Here is a 24,334-nt window from a genome sequence, read left to right on the forward strand (position 1 = left end):
GGCGCTTTTTCTCAGCGCAATGCGAAATATTTCGCCTGGCTCTTTTGAATTGTGAGCAGTCAAGTAGAAATCACTCATTTGAGTGGTCACAATTGAAAAGGAACAGGCGAAATATTTCGCATTTCGCCGAGAGATTGCGCTCGTGGAATCAGGCCTTTATGCCCGGATCAAACGAGACGCAAGTCACCGCAAGTTTTCAATTCCTAATGCATGGGAAAGAGAGAAGAAATAATTCAAATTCATTCTTAAAAATATCCAAGTTGAAATCACCCAACAGCACTGTAGGTATGCTATATTAACCGACACGTTTTCTTCAATTAACCTGAGTAGTTGTGTCTGTGGATAGGTATGTGATCGATAGATGACGAAAATTTCGCAATTTAATATCGATAACTTAGACATCTGACAAGGGTTCTGACATAATATATGGTGACATTCGACGTTATCAAGATTATAGTATATGGCAATACCTTTACCACGACCAGAACTATTGAGCAGTACGTTTTATCCGGAAATTGCAATTTGTTCATCATTAACTGAGTTATCAGACAACCACGTTTCAGATAAACAAATAACGTTAGCTCCGAGTATAGTTGGATCGCATCGTAAGTCATCAATATGTTTCCTAAGTGAACGAATGTTCAAGTGGCATATTTGTAAGTGAGATGTTTCATGCCATAATGTTGGTTTTGCATTAATAGCAACAGAAGTTAGACGATATGCTTCACTCATAAGTGCTTCTTGGTTAATTTTAATTTTATCAGGATTGAACGATGTCAGATACAGTTGACTGATTGACTGAATTCTACCAAGCATTACGTAGGCTTGAGCAGCTTGGTTAATGCGTTCCATGTGCCCAACTAAAGGAGTAGGTTTAGCGATTGTTTGTCCTTGAAATTTGTGCACCGTAACGGCCCAGGCTAATTTCAATGGAAACTGTATCACTTTAACTTTTGTAGAATTTTGTACTCTTTTTCTTCCAACAGTGTACTCGAAAGAAATTCTTCTAACAGGAGTCAGGTTATCCTGCCGGTGAGCACATTGCCGTGCTTTTCTTCCTGTTCCCCTGTCATCAAATTCGATGAGAATAGCTTGTACTGAATTTTCTGGACCATGACGTACAAATCCTCGTACAATACCGATGCTGCCATTGATGATTCCATCGGAAAGATCGACGTTATAATTATGTAATCATTACCCTTGAATTTTCTTTCAACTTGATCAGTGGGAGAAGTGGAGTGTCCTTGATGCTTCCATCCTTGTTTACATGTGGCTGGTACGATTTTATCATGGGGTGAATATTGATAGCAGCTAGTTCAATGGCCTCCCCTTCTATTTCTTTCAATCTCTGTTGGTTGAACGTATTAGCCTCGGCATTAGTGCCGAAGAGATGAGCCGCTTCGACATGTAGGGATGAAAAATTCTTAGATTGTAGAAGCTCTATATCCTTTTCAGTATGTTTGCCGAAGCGTATGCGACTAAGAATATCTGCATATTCGCCGTCCTCGCCTTGTCTGTGGTTATACCGTAATTCAACAACTTTGAAGTTTTGCCACAGAGATCGCACCACATGCGAAGATTCAGCTGGTGTAACATATCAGCTTTTACCATAGACATTTCATCGATAATAAGAATTCGAAGCTTGCACAACTCTTGTCTCTTTTGGTCACGCTTTTTGTCACCAAGGTTAATAAAATCATTTCCGAATGGCATATTGAAAGCAGAGTGTAAAGTGAGACCTTTAATGTTTTTCGCTGCAGTACCAGTTGGTGCTGTCAAAATAATGAATGGCTGATCTGGATGCTTATCATCATCACGCCGGAGTGTAGCTTCAGTCCACTTTGCGATGGTTTTGATCAATGTCGATTTTCCCGTTCCAGCACCACCGTGCACCACTAAAATCGGAGCTTAGCATTTGCATAGTTGATCGTTGGTCAATTTACATAAATTTCGAGAGTATTGTAAAACTACATCAAAAACTCGGCGTAACTGCATCCGTCTGGAGCAGCGATGTTATCCGGGTGTCTTAAAATGTCATTAGCATTTACCTCCATTGCAATTTCCTCGTCGTTGACTTGCATTTGTTCGTGTTCTGGATCTAAATAATAACCAGTGTGACTAGCATGTACATCTCCAATGGAATCTATGAAAGCTCAACCTTGTTCAACGTTGTTTTTGTGAGGAAAAAGGGCGTTTTTCACTTTTTCAATCATTCCACGTTTTTCTCTGTATAACGCTAGACAGATATCAAAGTCACTGGGGGAAAGATCCTCTTCAATTTTCCAGGGATGATATAGCAATAACTCTAAATATATGAAGGCGTGGGGTTCTGTGTCTTCCCGGCACTTCTTATATCTTAGAACCGATGGTCGAATTCGTACTTTCATAAACTGTCCTTGAACATCAATCATTTCAGGAAGATATTCTGCATCATTATCATCATTCTTGATTCGTCATCAGCAATGGCGGTTAGGCGAATGTTTTTAAACTTCCATAAATTGTTGTTTTTTCTGTATGTCCATATTGTTTTTCTTGGATTATCTCATTATGAATGCGTTACATTAACGTCATTGTTCAACCACAAGCTTTTGTTCTTGGCCAAGGAGTCTACAGTGGTGAAAATCATGGTTTTTAAAAATAACGGTCGCATGCGTAAGTCAACGGCCAAATCGCTAATCCTTGACAATTCTACAAAAATCATGCTCGGATGTCGTTTATTTATACATGCATCTTTCTCAATGTGGTTTATTTTGTTATCTGGTGATATTGAAACAAATCCCGGACCTGAACGGCCTCAAAACTCGTTAAAATTTGGTTTAGTAAACGCGCGCTCTTTACGGAGCAAGCTTGCCAAATTCCAGGTACTGATGTCTGTGTTTGATTTTGACATTTTGGCCGTGACGGAAACTTGGCTTAATGCTGATATACATGACGCTGAGATCACCGCTGGTTTACCTTATACTTGTTACCGTAGAGATCGTTCAGACGGCAGGAGAGGTGGCGGAGTTTTGCTTGCTGTGAACAATAAATGTTCTTCATATCGTCGTTGCGACTTGGAACTTGATCAACTTGAAATGGTTGCGATTGAAATTGAATCGTCGAATTCACCAAATCTTATCGTTGCTGTGTTTTACCGGCCTCCTGATATTCATTCATCTGGTTTTATTGGGGACTTCACGACCTTCTTAGACAAAGTTAACTCTCGTGAGTACGGAAAGAAACTATTAATCTTGGGCGACTTCAATTTTCCTCACATCGATTGGGCTAATCTCGATATTTCTTTGCCAACTGGAACAAACCTTAACTTTTGTGATCTATTAACAGAATATTTCTTAAGTCAAGTTGTGTTTTTACCAACACGATGTACCGGAGATAATACGAACAATGTACTGGATTTGGTTATCACAAACCATCCGGATAGCGTTAGACACCTTGATGTCATCAGTTCAGCTGATTCGCTGTTCCCAAGTGACCATTCTCTGGTGGCATTCGAACTCGTTTCCAAATGCAAACGACCTCTAAAACAACACCGGATTTGCTACTCATACAAGAAAGCTGATTTTCCTGGCTTGAGGAATTTATTAAAAACTGTTCCTTTCCATTGCGCCTTGGATAATGATAACATCGATGACGATTGGCAGTGTTGGCTGGACCTATTTAACGCAGCCGTCGACCAACATGTTCCCAAAGTCAAAATTAGAGACATCAATAGTCCACCTTGGATTGATGGTGAAGTGTTACATCTAATTCACAAGAAAGATGCTGCTCGAAGGCTTTGGCTAGTAATGGTGGAACTCGATCAACTGCGAATCCTGCGTGGGAGAAGTATCGCAATCTACGACGCAAAGTCAAGGCTATGATTGACAAGAAACATAGAGACTATGTTGAAGCTGTGTCTCATTCAGTGAACCCCAACTCGAAGCGTTTTTGGTCGTACATTAAGGCAAGAACCAAATCAGGATCAATCCCGAACATAGTCACCCATAACAGTGTTAAATACTCAACGAATGAAGCAAAAGCTGAGGCGTTCAATAACTTTTTCTTCACCTCCTTTACTCAACCTTATGCACATACCAATGGTTCAATTCCAACGCAAAACAGTTCGTTGAATTCTCGTTAAGTGAGATTATGATATCGCCAATTGAAGTAGCAGCCTTGTTACGTAAACTTGATGTTTCAAAAGCCTCTGGTCCTGATGGCATTTCCGCCAGAATTTTAAAAGAATGTGCTGATCAAGTAGCTCCTTCCTTATGTGAACTGTTTAACAAATCATTGCGCCTTGGGCAGTTCCCCTCCCAATGGAAACACGCTCATATTTTACCAATATATAAGAAAGGAGATAAAGAACTGGTTTCCAACTATCGTCCGGTTTCTTTACTGAGTGTGTTGTCTAAAGTCTTGGAGAGGTGTGTCTTTAACCGAGTACTCAGTCATGTATCCTTTGCCATCCATAATTCTCAACATGGTTTTATGAAAGGAAAGTCAACGGTCACCCAGCTTTTATGTTTTCTTCATGAAATTGGATCAGCCCTAGACCATGGATCGCAAACAGATGTAATTTACCTAGACTTCTCCAAGGCTTTCGATAGCGTCGATCATAAGCTGCTTATCCAGAAATTACATTGCTATGGTATCAATGGCGCTCTTCTGGATTGGTTCACCAGTTATCTTACAGACAGATCGCAAAGAACGGCTGTTGGAGGCGCACTTTCCAAATCTCTTCCTGTGTTATCTGGTGTTCCGCAGGGTTCTATTCTCGGACCATTGTTATTCGTGATTTTCATCAATGATCTACCTAAGAGTGTCTCAACCAACTGCTCCATGCTCCTCTACGCCGATGACACCAAGTGTTACAGAGCTGTTAATGACCAGAGCGACGCGGAGAAACTTCAACATGGCCTCGACCTCCTACATCGCGCCAGTACATCGGCGTATCTACGGTTTAACGTTGGCAAATGTGAGAATGTATCCTTCACTAGGAAGAAGAATCGTGTGGAAACTGTTTACCAACTTGGTGAAGTTTCTTTGAAGAGTTCGTCTTGCCAGAAGGACCTTGGCTTGATTGTATGCAACACACTAACATGGAAAGAACACACAATCAAGGCTGTTAAGAAGGCAAATTCCATGTTAGGCCTGTTACGACGTAACTCCAACAAGTTCTTCTCCACTTTGGCAAAGCGACTTCTGTATGTAGCTCTGGTTCGATCCAACCTTGATTACGCCAGCGAAGCATGGTCAGGTCAATCCATCCAGTTGACTCGTTATGTGGAAGGTGTACAAAGGAGGGCTTCCAAATTCATTCTTGGTTGGCCTGGTAGTCTTGCATCGTATCGAGAACGTTTGGTCAAGCTACAACTCCTTCCTATCTGCTATTGGCACGAGATCAAAGATTTGATGTTTTTGCATGGGTGCATCTATGATAGGTTTGATGTAGATGTTGAACAGTACGTCAAATTCACACCACAATTGCAAGACCGTCAGTTGAGAAATTCCGGGGCAATGAATTTCGCGCTACCAAAAACAAAAACCAAGCAGTTCGAACACAGCTATTTCATCAGAACGTGTAGGTTATGGAACAGTTTACCAACCTCAGTAAAGGAAGTAAAATCACCACGTATTTTTAAGAATCTTTTGAAGCAAAAGTATTTCTTGGGTGTGCGTCATGTATTTGACGTGGATGTCTTTTGTACGTGGCGTTCTATTTGTCTTAAATGTAACTCTATACGTAATCTTTCTTCAGATAACCTCAGGCTATGTTGTTAATCGTCTGAATCCACGTTTGTATTGTGTGTATATCTTGTCCAAATTTGTAAATAGTTATATATGTTAACCTTGTAGCTATTGGGAGAATGCCTTGGTTAGGGTTGTGCTCTGTCGCAATCTCCCTTGTTGTCAAGTGTAATATTTAGACTTCACAACTGAAATAAAGTATATCATCCGCGCCTGTTACAATTACGTGAGACGCGCATTACACGCGCGGGCCTTCGCGGGATGTCGACTGGTCGCGCGAGGAAATTGAAATCCTGATTTTTGTGACGTCATCAACATAAAAATAAATGTATTTTTCTCGTTTTTCCTTCGGTAAATTCTTTTCAAACTTTACACAGTTTTCTGTAATCTTGAAATGCGTCAAATGTGCAAGTTTTAAGAAAATCGTACGAGCCGAATTTTTTTTAAATTAAAAAACAGGATTTTTTGAGGATTTAAAAAAAGTGCTCGTACGATTTTTTTTAAAATGCTAACATTAGAAAGAATTATGGATAAGATTACTGTGTGGAAAAAATTAGAAAGTTTTACCGAAGAAAATTTCAAAAAATTATCTCAGAATCTGCAAATTGGCCCTTTTTAAAATCGTTATGTTACCATGGCAACGAGGATATTTTACGAAATTTTATATATTTCGTAATTTGCGATATCATAGCAGTTATGTGGCCAAGTTTCGTGATCATACTTTGTAAGATGATAAAATAATGGTCTTTCGAACACAATTGCGCATTACACAATCAAAACTGTAGGAAGCCACCTTAATTGCATGTATACAACAATAAGAAGGGCCAGCAAGAATTCTAACCCAACTAAGTAGTGTTAAAGAAACATTGCTGTCGATTTATGACAGGCCAAAATGGTGTTCAGTCAATGGCACAACATACAAAATAGGCTGTGCTCTTTGGATAAATGAAGATGGAGGACTTCCAAGTTTTGCAACATTGAAAGCAATACCGGTATATAATTATGTTCCTGAGAGGGATACTAAGAACTTTGTGTTTTTGGTACATCAACTGGAAACAGAAGAATTCAATGCTCATCTCAATGCATATGAAATTTATACACCAGATAATCCTGTTGCAACAGTAACCAGACCAAACAATCTTAAATATTACTTACCAGTTACCACTGCATGTGACAAGTCCCTTTAATTCTGGAGAGAAATGGCAGCACCAATGCAAGGATCTTACATTTGTCCTAAATATGAATATCCATCAGATGAATAGCAGCTCATTGATACTTAATTTATTTACATCTGTTTAAAAAATCACAAACAAGCAGAAATGTACCATGCAAAATATATAAGCTATCGCCATTTGACCCACTTCTAATTTTTTATTTGAACATTATGTGCTGCTAGTGCCGACAGAACAATATCACACATAGCGTATTTCTTTATTTCATTTATTCACGGGCACGAGAGCAGACTACAGATTTTCAAAAAAGAGAACGGCACTAAAATACGGCTGCTTATTTCTTAAAGGTGAAACCGGCCTCTAAGATACGCTACTGTTGCAGTTCTGCAGCTTCTGCTGTCGACGTAAATACTCCGATGTCACTCCTAGTGGGTTCAACAAAAAGAATTGAATAAGAATACCTTCTTACAGATCCAAGCTTCTCTTAGTAAATTTAGTTTTGTGAAAAATAAATGCGTAATTTGATAAAATTCACTATTCTATAGACGCCATTTTGAAAATACGCGAGATCAAAGGTAACACCGACTCTGACGTTATGTTGACGTTATGAGCAATACCTAGTTCACTGCGAAGTCCTGCGAACTCGTTGTAACGTCTGTAAAGTGTGATCCTATTGTTTGTATGTAGTACGTAGTAGTGTGACGAAACATTACTTGTAAATTTCATTCGATCTGCTACCTACACAACCACCAGCACAACGAGAGAAATATGTCCCAGCCGTGGTGGCGATACACAAAAGCGTGCGTCCGAGGGATTTCAAGCAAATTTGCCGAAGGTGCTTTGAAACTTGCCGAAGGTGCTTTGAAACTTGCAGAACCTGAGGAGGCAATTTCTTTGACCAAAGCGAAAGAACAGCATAAGAACTATGTGGCAGCTTTAGAAGGGCTGGGTTTGGAAGTGATAGAGATTGCTGCGAATGATAAGTTTCCGGATTGCGTGTATATCGAAGACCCTGCAGTTGTATGCGATGATACTGCATTGATTACTGTTCCTGGGCATGTTTCAAGGCGAGGAGAAACTAAAGCTGTTAGGATTGCCTTAGAGAAACTAGGTATGAAATATTTTCAATAACCCACCAAATTGATCAATTCCAGCATAACTCGGGGAATATGTAATTTTTAATTATGTAATTTTGAATTATGAATGTACCATTCTCTACAGACTACAGGTCTGATGACCTTATGTTCATATGATATGTATCACAATGACTCAATGATAACTCACTTTATTAAAATAATGCGAATTTAATATTATTAGTACAAATCAGGTATATTAAAGAGTGAGTGTTGGCATGCATTCAACCCTTTTGCCCTTATATAAAATCTGGAGCAAAGGTATGTTTGTAGCTTGAAATTTGATAATTGCAACTTTGGTAATTGAACCTTTCTATAAGTAGCTCTAGTTCTCTTCTACACAAAAATCAGCTTTAAAGAGCGTACTAGCTCTTTTTTACATTCAGCAATTAACAAATAATATAATAAATTTGTCTTTAGTAACACGTTGTGCCAGCATCACGGGTACCCATACACGAGCCTATAGGCACACTTTTCCCTTAGGGTTTGACCCACTTGATCTTATGACAAGCTATCTTTATATACATAAGTTATTACAAAAATATACTCAAGAGAGAACACCAACTACACAGAGAGAACACCAACGAATTATATTTTAAATTTGTTCAGGAGTAAGAATTGTGGACATGGTGGAACCTGCTTCCATGGATGGGGGAGATGTGCTGTTTACTGGACGCGAGTTTTTCATTGGTATTACATCAAGAACAAATAGAGAGAGCTGTAAATTTGTAGAAAAAGCTTTTCCAAATTATCCAGTCACAGCTATTGATATGGGTAAAAGTGGTATATATTAATTTTGTAAATTAATATAGTAAATTTGTAAACAGGGGAAATAATGCGCGCAAACACATATACCCGTTTTGCTTTCAACATTCAAATATTCGGTGTTTACCATGCAAATGTACGTGTTCTAATAAACTTACAGGTCCTTCAGCATGTACCAAGTACACAAAAAAGACACAACCAAAATCAAAGACTGTAGATAAGCAGGTGGAAGATGCTTTTACAAAAGAAATGTCCGCGGTAAAATCAGTCGAGATTATAAATTATTTTTGCCAGTGGCTTATTGGAAAACTTGAGTGCCTACGGTGCAATGATGTGAATATATTTCTATTCGACAATATTCGACAATTTGGGGGTTGGCTAAGCTTGATCCGACGGCCGTGAGAATCGTTATAAGCGAGATTTAGATTATAGAGCTGCCCCACAACGAGCGCAACCATTGGTTTATGATCACTCAATGGTAGTAGCAGTAGTTAAAGTGATAAGCAAATCGGAAGCTCGCAATATCATCCTGCGAACAAGAAAAATAATGAAACTATATACTCAATGCAAAATTTTCACAAGTTTTAATGATTATTCCTTTTGGACGAGAAAGCTGCTTATCACAGAAAAATATCTAGAATTAAATTCTAAAAAAATGTTGGCATACCGCAGAGGCCGAGTGTGAGACTAGCTATAGTCCATTTCAGAAAACTATAAGTTGCCGTTAAAGTTGGCGGCGAAGGAAACAATTTCTTAAACGATGATGGCCAAAGAATGAAAAGGAAGTGTATCATGATTCCCTACACAGCATTTAATCAATCTCGCGCGTTCTGCGCGAGAAACTTATGCTAGGTTAGCCCATGCATCTTTTGTAGCAAAAATACACTTGCCATAGGTCAGGGTCTTAATTATGTGGATTTTCTTTTTATAATAATAAGTTGTATTTAACGTTTATTTTTGTCCGTTTTATGTTATAACGCTTCAATTGTTCAAACCTTGCGTAAAAGGAGTAATGTAGAAACAGAAGATCCTGTTTCCAATGAACATGCATCAGTCAAAAATTGGAAGACTGGGTAGGGTGACTTTTTATGCATTAATTGCATTAGACTGCATTAGTTATTTGTACAGTGACGCGCAATATACGAATGGACCTTTCGGTAATTACGTCATAACTACATGAAAGCGAGCGTAAGGGGCCAAGCACTATACCTATCTCAATGGCTACCCCCCCTGAAAGTCGAAAAGTGCGGTAAAATTATAAAAACAAACTATTTTGAAATTTGAATCAATCGCGGATGATTTAAATACCAACACAGAAGACGATTTGACAAGTACCAAAAGGTACCTACAAAACTTTTTGTTTTTACAAAACTGTCAAGATTGTAAACAAATGACAACTGCATGAATTAACTGATTATGCAGAAACGGGGGGTTGTATATATGGTATAGTGAGGGCATATTTGTCCATTCAATTTTGTAATTTTTTATGTTATGTTACTGCTTATAGTGCTCATAGGTTTTTAAACCAATATATAATTTAGTTATCTTGAATAAAATTGTTGGTTCAATATAAAAGTTGCAGGTCTGTTTATCATATAATGGAGTATTTATCAATTACACCTTATGATGTATATTGACCCTACAAAGTGTAAATAGACACTTATAATGCTACCCCCAACTTGGTGTTTTAATACACTTCACGGTGTATATTGATACTGTAAAGTGTAAGCATACACCGTTCAGTGTAAATACAGAGGCAAGAGCTATAACAATTTTTATTTATAATTTTAGGAAGACGATAATTTTCAAACTTTTGTGAGTGCAGCAACTTTCCCTATGCTACTATGCACTGGAGACAACCCGTTGGTCCCGAAGCGGCTAGCAATTTGCGTGGAGAGATCCGGACATTAAGAGTTGAATGTAATTCTTCTCTCAGGAGAGATAGTAATCGCGTGATTATATTGCATTTACCATATTTTTTCTATTGCCTACCCAGTTGAGCACAAAATATTTTTCTATTTTATCGATTCTTGCTTATTTAGATTGGAAACTTCTAATAGACAGAAACATATTTCAGTCCAAACATTTGTTAAAATTTTGCTCAAATATACAGAAAAAGAGTAAGCCTGCATGAGTATACTAGTTGTCGTGAAAATGAATCTGCTTGTTATCCTTCAAGCCGGATAACAAGCAGATTCAAGAATTGAGTAGAAGTCGAAAATCGAAGTGTCACTATGTCAGGTATAACGAGAAAACAGGCAGAGAGAGGTGGGCATTGAGCCTACGTTACCAAGAGTTTGGCACGGGGCAAAACTCTAGTAGAAGAATTTACAGAAGAAAGTGTATTAGAGCTCAATACGTTGAAGCTCAGCCTATCGGACAAGAGAGAAACGATAAAGAAGCCAGATGAGCAAATTTTAGAAATAGAGTCGGCATCGAAAACGTCGGACGAAATATACGAGGGGTTAGCGGCGATTGAAATAGTTATAAAAAAGGTCGCATTAACAAATCGGCAAGCTAAACAGTCGCAACAAGGAACATCGAGAGCCAAGTCTGGCGTCTGGCGTCAACGATATGCTAAATTTGAAGCCAGCGTTTAATGGAAACGACACGGAACATCACTGAAATGATGAATGCCCAGTGGGAAACCGAAAGCATTTGTACAGAAAATTTTTCCAAAGACAGGAAAAGTTTTATAAGGTATAAGGAACAATAAGTGGCACGTCGCAAATGTCAATACCATTACGCTATATTTTTTCTCTCACAGGCGCACATGCATGCAGTATAAGACCATAGAAAAAGACCGGCTATTTCATTTTTTTCGGGTGGGGCAATAAATTTTCAAAATTTTTCGACCAATTGCAAAAATGTTACTGTAAAGGTTATTTAGAGGTTTAACGAGAACAATTAAGAGTGCGCAGTTTTAGAAATCTTACCAATTCATGTGGATTTACGTACAGTGTTCATCAGTGCTATATTCAATAACATTATAATTGCATGGCTGACCTATATATTACATATATACTAGGCTTTCTTGTGTTCTGCATGTCCTGTTGAGTGTTGTGGAACACCACATTGGCAATGAGAAAGTTGATGAAGAAATTATCATCGCAGATGAAATCCCGGCCACCATTTTAGAAACGACAATGGAGGTAATGAATTACTTCGCAAAACAGCGTCAGGCATTCATGCAGGTAATCAAATTAAACTTCACATTTCTAAACGACATTTTAAAATTATCATTATTAAACATAAAATTTCTCAATTTCTATATCCAGCTGATCTAAAATGATGACGTCATGGGACGTCTCGACAAACCTATGTGACCAGATTTTGTTTGTTTTTTCTCATGTAGACGCCCACGGCCCTTGACGATTTAGGGGAACTTTATGGACTTTTTTGTTTATATTTTTTTCTTATGCATGTGACAGCTGCTAAATACTGACAATGAAAAATCTAAAAAATCCGCCAGCGCCGACCCTGGGCCATCGTCCCAAATAGAAGAAACATCTTCAACTGAAATGATGCAATGTTTTGGAGAATGGTTTGTTGAGCGATTTCAAAATTATAAGAAAGAAGATGTAAGTTTAGTTTATACATGGAGTTAAAAATGTGCCAAACTCTTTGCCTTTGGAAAACAACAACTGGAACTTTATGTTACTCACATGTTTAAGAAAATTTCCATGCAGTGTAGTTTATTGCCATGCAAACATTCAAAAGACTTAGGACTTTTTGGGATATATTCCACGATCAATTTTCTACCACAACTATATTTCTGGCTTTTCTGGCTATTGTCTGTTTATGATATGTTTTATCCCCTGTTTCCAACGTAGCTTTACAAGTTCGCCCGCGAAAAGAAAAAGTGCGACGGATCAGAACATTTAGCCTTCCGGTACGAGGCGTATCCGGCTGACCAAGATGGGCCGCCGTACCCAAAGACTGTTCTGAGGAAAAAAAATATATCGTTCAGAAATTGCTCGCGACTACTCACTTGCTTTTAGGTCAACTTCAGACCTCGGTGAAAAACGGCTTGCAACTACTTCTACAAGTTGTGTGATATTACAAAATATGGAAAAATTTGAAAAGAAATGGAAGAAGATAAAATATGAGAACGGTGACAGGGTTTTGAACAGTAATGCTATTAAAGAAATTGAAAATATAAAAGTGCACATAAAGAAAGGCTGTTTGTCCGGAATACCACCGGGATGTGGAACAAACAGAAACGAGCGACTGAATAAACATCTCAACAAGTTTTTACTTAATAACAAAATAAGCGTTGATTTAGCGTACGCGAGATGCTTCAGACTTTTCTCCAAACTCAAATGTATGCAAAAAGTTAGAGAAGAAACTTTTGGAACTTCATCTTCCTTTTTACCGAGTAGCTGCTGGTCAACGACCGATTGTAAAGACGCAAACAAACAGACTGAGTGCTTATCGCAAGAGTTTTTCGCAATAGAAAATTTTCACCTATCAAACAAACGGGATACTCATTTAGAGGAAAATCAGTTTCATCAACTCAATATTAATTTGTTCAAAGTTGATAATGTGACAAACGTTGCCAAATGTGTTCAGCAACTAATCAACAACAGGCGAACGGATTCATTACCAGAACATTGGGAAAATTTCTTAGTTTCGGAACACGACTATGCTCAAATCCCGAATCTCGCAAGGGAAAAAGACGAAACAAACTGCTTGAAGATTTTGCACGATGCTATTTGTCTATGGCGAACGTATGTTCAATTAGGTGATACATTTGGGAAAAAGGTGGTCGACGTTGAATCAATCGGAATCAATCCAAAGAAGCCATATATTAACGTTGGGATTGAATCAAGGGATCTTTCAGCGTCAAGCACGCCATTAATTCGTGCTGAAGAAAACAATATAGAACGTGTCGCTAATGCTTGGGGATTTTCATTAGTGGATATTCCAGGTGCTGGTAACTGCTTCTTTACAGCCATAGCATTTAATTTGCACGAAATAGTATCGGATTATACTACGGATTTAATTCTAACCAGAAATCATTTAGAATCAATTGGAATAAACAGTGAACAGTCAATACCAGATCTAGCTTATTACCTCCGTACACTAATTGTGGACGAGTGGACAGGTCCTTTCACCTCGGAGTATCAAGGTTTCTTTTCAAAAACCAATATCCGCAACGAGGCAGAACAATTTCTCAAAAATGGTCATTTCTCGTCAACTTTAGGCGACGCAATTCCCTTTGCTATGGCCAATGTTTTGCAGCTTCCAATACTTATACTCACACCAACAAATTTAATACCATTTACAACAATTTACCCTCGCCACAACATTGAATGTGCACCACCTTTACTTATAGCCTATGACAACAGCGGACCAGGACATTACAATGCGATGATTAATTCTGTTTCTGACGCCTCTGACTCTGTAACTAGCACTAGCAGTCATCGGCCAGTACATCATGCCACTGATACCAGCGCAAATACCAATTTGGAGAAGGACAAATTTCCAGATAAAAAGAGATACTGTCGCTGTGGTATAAATAAAAAACAAACCAAAAAGGCTGATATAAAAAATACAATACGAAGAAACTACAGAAGTAGGTGCGGTGGCATTACCGCATATTCATCATGCCCTCAAAATTGCAAGTGCAAAGGTGTTTGTGGTGGTACTAAATGTAAGCAGGAATTACAAGGACAAAATGATAAAAAAATTCACGTCAAACTCGTAAACGAGGACAACATTTCATTAAAACATCACCCGCCAAAAAAATGAAGATTTCCCAGTCAGATGACGAGAGACTTAACGCGTTAGAATATTTTATCATTGTAGCAATAATGAACTTTTATTCAGTTTTAAGCATTGACTTAGACGCCAAAAAAATAGCAGCTATGTATAACAACATAATTACTCTAATTTCTGAGGAAAACGAGTTAAGAACATTGCCAGTACAAACACGTTCTCTTCGTCGAATCGAGAGTGTTATTAAGAAAATTATGGAAAAAAAAACAAAAAGTGAATCATATTAGATAAAAATAAAATGTAATAAAAACCGTGTAATCTCACTGTTGATAAGTGTAATTCACCCTATTCAATATTTATAATATTTATTGGAAGGGGGGGGGGAGTTATAGACAAGGGGACCTCCTCATATCTTCCCAGATGAAAGAAATGGGGTGCTACAATTCTGATAAACCAGGAGAGGGGATGAAATCACAGTATCATAGTATCATAGTATCACAGTATCACAGCATTATAGTATCATAGTATCATAGTATCATAGTATCATAGTATCACAGTATCACAGCATTATAGTATCATAGTATCATAGTATCACAGTATCATAGTATCATAGTATCACAGTATCATAGTATCACAGTATCATAGTATCACAGTATCACAGTATCATAGTATCACAGCATCATAGTAGCACAGTATCACAGTATCACAGTATCATAGTATCATAGTATCATAGTATCACAGCATCATAGTAGCACAGTAGCACAGTATCACAGTATCATAGTATCATAGTATCATAGTATCATAGTATCATAGTATCATAGTATCATAGTATCATAGTATCATAGTATCATAGTATCATAGTATCATAGTATCACAGCATCATAGTAGCACAGTACCACAGTATCACAGTATCATAGTATCATAGTATCATAGTATCATAGTATCATAGCATCACAGTATCATAGTATCATAGTATCACAGTATCATAGTATCACAGTATCATAGTATCATAGTATCATAGTATCATAGTATCATAGTATCATAGCATCACAGTATCATAGTATCATAGTATCACAGTATCATAGTATCACAGTATCATAGCATCACAGTATCACAGCATCATAGTATCACAGTATCATAGTATCACAGTATCACAGTATCACAGTATCACAGTATCATAGTATCATAGTATCATAGTATCATAGTATCACAGCATCACAGTATCACAGCATCATAGTATCACAGTATCATAGTATCATAGTATCATAGTATCATAGCATCATAGTATCATAGTATCACAGTATCACAGTATCATAGTAGCACAGTATCATAGTATCATAGCATCATAGTATCATAGTATCATAGTATCACAGTATCACAGTATCACAGTATCATAGTATCACAGTATCATAGTATCATAGTATCATAGTATCATAGTATCATAGTATCATAGTATCATAGTATCATAGTATCATAGTATCATAGTATCATAGTATCATAGTATCACAGCATCATAGTAGCACAGTATCACAGTATCATAGTATCATAGTATCATAGTATCACAGCATCATAGCATCACAGTATCACAGTATCATAGCATCATAGTATCATAGTATCACAGTATCATAGTATCACAGCATCACAGTATCATAGTATCACAGTATCATAGTATCACAGTATCATAGTATCACAGTATCATAGCATCACAGTATCACAGCATCATAGTATCACAGTATCACAGTATCACAGTATCACAGTATCACAGAATCATAGTATCATAGTATCATAGTATCATAGTATCATAGTATCATAGTATCATAGTATCACAGCATCACAGTATCACAGCATCATAGTATCACAGTATCATAGTATCATAGTATCATAGTATCATAGTATCATAGTATCATAGTATCATAGTATCATAGCAGTATCATAGTATCATAGTATCATAGTATCATAGTATCATAGTATCATAGTATCATAGCATCATTGTATTATAGTATCACAGTATCACAGTATCATAGTAGCACAGTATCATAGTATCATAGCATCATAGTATCATAGTATCATAGCATCATAGTATGATATCACACTACGTGTTAATAAATATATATGAGCAATGCAGAGGACTGGTAACTATATATGCATTTGGTGACTGCGTAACATGAAAATATAACCGAACGTCGAAACAGTTAGGGTACCGGAGCTCCGGTACACAACAAGCTGCGTAGGAATTTATACAAAATATTGGAAATATGGCAAACGATTTATTTGATGTCTCGTCTAGATTTTGTTCTCATTATGTTAGGAAATGTGCCTTGATTGCTCCCTGTTTTAAATTTTTAATAAAATATATCGTTGTAGACTTTGCCATAATGCTATGGAAAATGACCACGAATTAGATAGAAAAATTGTAGAGAGAATAAAATGTTTACAATGCGGCAGAATCCAAAGTGTTGCTCCCAAGTGCAGCTCTTGTTCTATAACGTTTGGCTTATATTATTGTGAGACTTGCCGGTTATTTGATGACAACAATAAAGGACAGTTTCACTGTGTGCAATGTGGGTTATGTCGAGTTGGTGGAAGAGAAAATTATAAACACTGTAATCCATGTGGAATTTGCTTCAAAATTGGATCAACACATAAATGCATTGAAAAGTGCTCAAGTTCTGACTGCCCAATATGTCTGGAGGATCTACACTCTCATGGTGAATGCCAGAAGCTGAATTGTGGACATTTAATGCATGTGACTTGTTTAAGACAACTATGCCAGAATTTCAAACAGATTTGTCCATTGTGTGCTGCAAAATTTTGATTGTTTTTGCTTCATTTACGTCATAATTCAGTAAATTAGGGAATGTAGTTTTATTTTTGGATATAATTGATGGACCATTTTTTTATACACAATGTTTCAGGATAATGATTTGTAATGTGCTTTTGTGACCAAATAGTACTAGACACCCTTCCCAAACCTCGCAGCATGCAGTGTTGAATACTGGTGAATAATGATAGTTTGATCAATTAGTTTATCTTCCCAAGGTTGTATGAATGGTTGTATGCTAGGCTATGGTCGGGTAAGGGGGGGGGGGGTTAGTTATAATTTAGATTATGGATCAGGTCCACAATTAGCCATAGACTTTGTCCTGATAAAATTAAAATGCATAAGATGACTTGTAGTAAGACCTGTTTTTTATTGCAATTGAATTTGTAGGAAATATTTAATGTATGTATAAATAATGTATTTAATTGTAATTTAATTGTAGGAACTGATTCCAAATGATACATTTTTCATTTTTACTAATGCTATATTTTGAGATGTATCATGCAAATTAATGAATGTACACCAGGATGAAAGTTATACATATAACACAGGTGATATAGTTATACATATAACACAGGTAACAGTCGCAACAAGGAACATTGAGAGCCAAGTCTGGCACTTAAGCGCGGGAAAAGTTGCCGAAACTCGAAGTTAGGACATTCTCGGGAAAAGTGCAAGAATGGCCAGAGTTTCGGGCCGCTTTCAGTAGCGCCATTCACGATAACGAATATTTGTCAGACGTAGACAAGTTCACTTATCTGCGAGGGTTGCTCCAGGAGCCTACAAAATCGGCGATTGCAGGTTTTGCGTTGACATCCGTGAATTACGAAGCGGGCTGTAAAGCTTCTCGAGCGACGATTCGGTAATAAAACAATCGTACAGCGGGCGTACATCAACGATATGCTAAATTTGAAGCCAGCGTTTAATGGAAACGACACGGAACGTCTGCGCAAGATTTTCGAGGTAGTGGAAACCAATTATCGTGGGTTAGAGGCGCTCGGTGTTAAAGAGGAAGTCTACTCGGAGATTGTAGTACCGTCGATCTTAAACAAGCTGCCATGCAGAGGTCGTTCGGCTAAGAATAACGAGGGACGAGAAGTGTACGAAATGAAAAATGAACGACGTGGTCAAGGCATTGTTGGCAGAGATAGAATTACGTGAGTGCCATGATTTAATCAGCCAGGCGACCAACCAAAAGGGAGAATATCAGAGGCGACGCCGTCCACCGGGAACAATCAACACGTTGTTTACAAAGAAAGAAGGTATTTTCTGTGCTTATTGCACTGGAAATCATAAGAGCGAGGAATTTAGATGAAAAAATGAATAAATAAAGGTCATGTAGCTAAGAATTGTCGTGCACGCAATAGTACTTGTCATGTATGTGGAGGCCTACACCATGTTTCGATCTGTGAGAAAGAGTGTGAGGAAGGTAATGCATGGTAACCAGAGTAAGGAAGACGAGAAAAACAAGGAAGAAACAAATGCACGGTGTGTAAGAAACTAGAGGGAAAGTCTTATAACGCGCCAAAAAAATTCAGGGTAAAAGAAAGCGAACCATTTGCAAAATTGGGATACATTTCGCCGGACCATTGTTTGTCAAAATGCAACCAACGGAACCGATAAGGTTTACATTGCTTTATTTTCATGTTGTGTGAGTAGAGCGTTACATTTAGACTTAGTGAGAGATTTCTCAAAAAAAGAATTTTTGCGGTGTTTGAGACAATTTTCAGCTCGCAGAGGAACTCTGTGAGTGCAGCAACTTTCCCTATGCTATTATGCATTGGAGACAACCCGTTGGTTCCGAAGCCGCTAGCAATTTGCGTGGAGGAACATTAAGAGTTGGATGTAACCCTTCTCCCAGGAGAGACAGTAATCTCGTGATTATATTACATTTACCATATTTTTTCTATTGCCTACGCAGTTGAGCACAAAGATTTTTTCTATTTTAGAAACGTTAAATACGATTGAGAGACGTTAGTTATATACGTTGAGACCGTTGTACAAGAATTATGTGTGGTTTAAATAAAAAAATTATGTTGATTTGCGCATGATCTATTTATCTAATCGGGTGACGGGGACAGTATGCCGCACACTGAGATTTAACCTTCTCAAACTTTTTGCATAGCTTTAAAGTTTTTCATAGACATGGGGTTACAGGCAACTATCGTTTCGGAGATAAATGTGTTCTTTTTGCATTATCAAAAACACTTTTTGCATTGCTTTTGTATTATTCTTGGGAGGCAGGAAAATTACCATTTATTTATGATTAACCGATTGAATATCCGATTGCATAAAACAGCAAACACTGAACGTTTAAACAGATGAGTTGTAAAGCGACCTTAGTTGAGTGTATTTTCACAGAAAATGTTTTCTCTGGTACAAGTTATCCTACAATTATTTGTGCATTTGAGCAGTGAGACGTGCATCGAGAGGCGCGTTATAAAGTATCTTAATTGCAGGGACTTAGATCTAAGAGATCTTAGTACGCTGCTGGGAGTAAGACAAACCTGGGTTGCTACACTGGACTTGAGAAGAAATCATTTATCGACTGTTAACGTGACGAAGCTACTAGAAGTATTTCCAAATTTACAACGTTTGAATGTTCGTGAAAACTCGGCACTCGATTGTTGGACCATTGACGACACACGGATAAACGTAGCGAATGATTGTAAGTTTGTTTTTTATATCATATGGTATAACATTTGTTGCGTTTTATTTGCTGTATAATAACTTTCAATTAGGTGTATTTGAGACAACGACAGGCCTGAAGACCATATCACCGGAGCCACATCCCTAATCCCATCCACTCATATCGACACCTTCGTCATTCCCACAACCCCGGCAACTTTCCCAACCACTAACGTAATTTTTTCCCTGACCATTTCTCAAACAGACACCACAACCATTTCGCAAACCGATAACACGACAACTATTTCTCAAACAGACACTACAACCATTTCGCAAACCGATACCACGACAACTATTTCTCAAAAAGACACTACAACCATTTCGCAAACAGATACCACGACGACTATTTCTCAAACAGATACCACGACGACTATTTCTCAAACAGATACCACGACGACTATTTCGCAAACAGATACCACGACAACTATTTCTCAAACAGACACTACAACCATTTCGCAAACCGATACCACGACGACTATTTCTCAAACAGATACCACGACGACTATTTCGCAAACAGATACCACGATGCCCATTTCTCAAACAGATACCACGACGACTATTTCTCAAACAGATACCACGACGACTATTTCTCAAACAGATACCACGACGACCATTTCTCAAACAGATGCCACGACGCCCATTTATCAGCCCGATACCACGACGGCCATTTCTCAAACAGATACCACGACGACTATTTCTCAAACAGATACCACGACGACTATTTCGCAAACAGATACCACGACGCCCATTTCTCAAACAGATACCACGACGACTATTTCGCAAACAGATACCACAACAACTATTTCTCAAACAGATACCACGACGACTATTTTGCAAACAGATACCACAACAACTATTTCTCAAACAGATACCACGACGACTATTTCTCAAACAGATACCACAACAACTATTTCTCAAACAGATACCACGACGCCCATTTCTCAAACAGATACCACGACGACTATTTCTCAAACAGATACCACGACGACTATTTCTCAAACAGATACCACGACGACCATTTCTCAAACAGATGCCACGACGCCCATTTATCAGCCCGATACCACGACGGCCATTTCTCAAACAGATACCACGACGACTATTTCTCAAACAGATACCACAACGCCCATTTATCAGCCCGATACCACAATGCCCATTTCTCAAACAGATACTACGACGACTATTTCTCAAACAAATACCACTTCAAGAGCTCATACCCTGGTCACTTCCTTAACCCCCGCCACTTCCCGTATTTCAACCCAGACAACGAAGAAAAAAAACCTCAACCTTATTCAGTCACGGCGGCACCCTCACTGGACTCGCTTTATACCTCGTTTTGGGATTGACTGTAGGGATAATGCTATTGCTCACGATTCTCCTCCGGATGGTTAGACGGAGAAGAAAGGCCTTGCGCGAGCAAAGGGCGTCGCAGATAGAACTTCTGTCGTTTGGCCCGGTAAGGGGAGACGAAGCCAATACGACAGTAGATGACACAATATTATGATCTTGCATGATGTATAAGATTTCTTTGTAAAATTGTGTGTTTTTGTATATGTTTAGTTATGATAAATATGTTTTGTATATGTTTAGTTATGATAAATATGTTTTGTATATGTTTAGTTATGATAAATATGTTTTGTATATGTTTAGTTATGATAAATATGTTTTGTATATGTTTAGTTATGATAAATATGTTTTGTATATGTTTAGTTATGATAAGGTAAAATATACAATATTGTCCGCATACATGCACCGGACCATGCGCTTTGCAGTTTACGTGTGTTGTGTACGAATACAAAAAATATACTAAATATATAAAAAATATACAAAAAAAGAATACTGTTTTAGAAAGTCCCCAAAAGGGTAGTGTTTCGGAGGTCGTCCATAACTGTCAAAGAATTCCTTTTCTTGCAATTCCTTGCAAGCGACATCGTCGGTGTCATTGACATGGACGGGTTCAACATCAACTAACAATTCCATTGCAAGGAACTTGGGCTACTTTCCATCGGCGAAACATATGCATCATCTTTTCTTTTCAATATTGGGGTGCCATGGAACATTCTATCATCCAAAGACCAGAAGTCCTGCCGCTACGTAACAAGAAACATTCATCACCTGCCATTCACCAGTCCAACCAGTACAAACCAATTAAAACATCTCCCCTCCATCATCGAAACAGCTTACAGAAGAAGAAGAATAACAAGTCAATTAAAAAATTCTTCCTTTTAAAGAAGCAAGGTAATGGTATGGTTGGTTTGAAACGAAGTCACAACTATTATTACGAATATCTTACCGAGCATATCTTACAGCTTTATTAACATTTTATAACTTTGTGTTAACCAGAGTTTAATTTGGTGGAAAAGGATTTTGAATTAATAAAAGAATTTAAAGACAGAGTATCCAATTCGATCAAATCGTTTTCTGAGGAGGAAGCCAATAGAAGAACGGAAGTACATCGTGAAGGTTTTGTAGTCACTTTTCACTATTTCCCAAATGTGGAATCTGTTTAATTCACCTTTGCATGAACAATTTCAGGCAAGATTTGTTGGGATTGGCAATCCAGAAATAGAGTTTCTAGATCTCCGCCACTACTTATCAACCGTGGGTTTAGGCATGAAAGCTCACTAAGTGGGGAATAAAGTTATGTGTTGCTGCAGCCAGCTATAATTGTTATACCTGTAACTTTCAGATATACACAGAGAAGAAGGCAAAAGATTTATCTGTGCATGGGTTGGGCGACGATATGGTGATCAGCTAAATAGATAAGTATTTTGATCAAGGTTATCATGTCTATTTTGATAATTTTTACACCAATTAATTAGGGGCTTATTCTTCCATGGTACTCCTTCCACGGACACAGTCAAAATAAATAGGATAGGATTTCCACCGTATCTAAATGGACGTTAAAGCCTGGGCCAAGACCCAGAAGGGTGGAGGGGTACGGTGGGTTAGGGAATCGGAAGTGTTAACACTGCAATGGGTTGACAACAAGCCTTTATCGATGTTGACCACCGTTGACCACCAACTAATAACCATGCTGGTTGTAGTTAAGAGAAGGGCAATGGTAGACCAGAAATTTGCTAGGATAGATGCCACTCAACCTAAGGCCATATATAGGTACAACCAATACATGAATGCCGTAGACAAATCTGATCAGCTTCTTGCATGGCATAATATTTTTAGGAAATGTTATCGTATTGTATCGCACAATATTTGTAGGAAATGTAATGAACCGCGGTAATGGAGTTACTCGAGTCCTATGCTATGTTATATTCCCTATTTGAAGGACGATTACATGGCAGACTAGCCGAATATTGTTAAAACGAAATTTTAACATAACAACCATACCACGTGAAGTACAACCCACGGCCAGAACACCTTCAAACCTCGGTTGTCCACACACAACCATTATAACCGACACGAAAACCCTCATTATCCCCAACATACACTTTGACATGCACCTGAACCCACTGACGTAACATGCTAACGCATTTTATGCACACACGTGCAATCCCTGGCCCCTTTTCGACGAAGCTCCTTGAACGAACACAAGCTCTGCTCTTCAGCGTATCTAAACCGATTTTTGGATAAAATCCAACTTTTACACAAAGCCAACCCTGCTCCCCGCTGACGAAGCTTGAAACGTAGCGGCTGAAGAAGAGAATGACAGGATAAATAGTGATGAAGAATCGTGTAGTGACGAGGACATTGTGATTGAAGAGATCGGTGGGGATGTTGAATATATAGACGAACAAGTAGATGAAGAAGAAGACTCCGCTTTTAGTGGTCAGAACAAGATGTGGAAGACATACGGGTTCGTGGAATCTGTTCCAGCTGACGCTAGAAGGTTTAATTTTTTATAATATAAATAAATTTGTTATATTCGCAGTGGATAAGAACCACAGTCCTTTCGACCAATGCCCTAATACCATTTTAAAACGTGTATATAAAGCTAATGTTAGTACTTACACTTAATATGTGCTCCCGAGGGAACAGTCATTATTGAAATGAAATTATTATTCACAAAGGATAACCTTAATTTTTAAGAAGTACAATTCAATTTGGTATAATCTAAACATAAATGTACACTTGACGAACTGGAAGAATATATCCCTACACAGCGCGAAAACTATCCATGATCTGAAAAAGGATGATGACATAAAAGCGAAACCAGCAAAAAAAGGGAGATGACCAGTGGAAGATTATCTAACTAGGCCATTCAGACAACTTAATAACGAGAACCACGACCAGAGACTAAAACACGACCTGACCCCTGAAAATCCGCCTTTGAATATATCCACACACAA

The 24,334-nt window shown here is 38.0% G+C and overlaps 1 protein-coding gene, 1 long non-coding RNA gene and 3 pseudogenes across 2 annotated transcripts; all 5 read left to right on the forward strand.

Moving 5' to 3' along the window:
- The first annotated feature begins 7,600 nt into the window (after window positions 1-7,600).
- Window positions 7,601-8,829, forward strand: LOC114535230 (annotated as a pseudogene).
- A 3,018-nt stretch (window positions 8,830-11,847) lies between these two features.
- On the forward strand, window positions 11,848-12,656 carry LOC114535253. Its single transcript, XR_003688226.1, has 3 exons — window positions 11,848-11,994; window positions 12,232-12,381; window positions 12,634-12,656. It is a non-coding gene; the product is annotated as an uncharacterized LOC114535253 (long non-coding RNA).
- Window positions 12,657-14,550: 1,894 nt separating this feature from the next.
- Window positions 14,551-16,022, forward strand: LOC114535231 (annotated as a pseudogene).
- A 718-nt stretch (window positions 16,023-16,740) lies between these two features.
- Window positions 16,741-17,892, forward strand: LOC114535249 (annotated as a pseudogene).
- A 2,331-nt stretch (window positions 17,893-20,223) lies between these two features.
- Window positions 20,224-22,785, forward strand: LOC114535232 (uncharacterized protein PB18E9.04c-like). The gene is made up of 4 exons (XM_028556611.1): window positions 20,224-21,276; window positions 22,371-22,423; window positions 22,563-22,628; window positions 22,717-22,785. The coding sequence occupies exons 1-4, from the start codon at window positions 20,556-20,558 to the stop codon at window positions 22,783-22,785; spliced, it is 909 nt and encodes a 302-aa protein (XP_028412412.1). The 5' UTR covers window positions 20,224-20,555.
- The last annotated feature ends 1,549 nt before the right edge of the window (window positions 22,786-24,334 follow it).

This window comes from Dendronephthya gigantea, unplaced genomic scaffold (genome assembly GCF_004324835.1).
Source record: "Dendronephthya gigantea isolate DGI-Jeju-01 unplaced genomic scaffold, DenGig_1.0 000113F, whole genome shotgun sequence".
NCBI lineage: Eukaryota > Metazoa > Cnidaria > Anthozoa > Malacalcyonacea > Nephtheidae > Dendronephthya > Dendronephthya gigantea.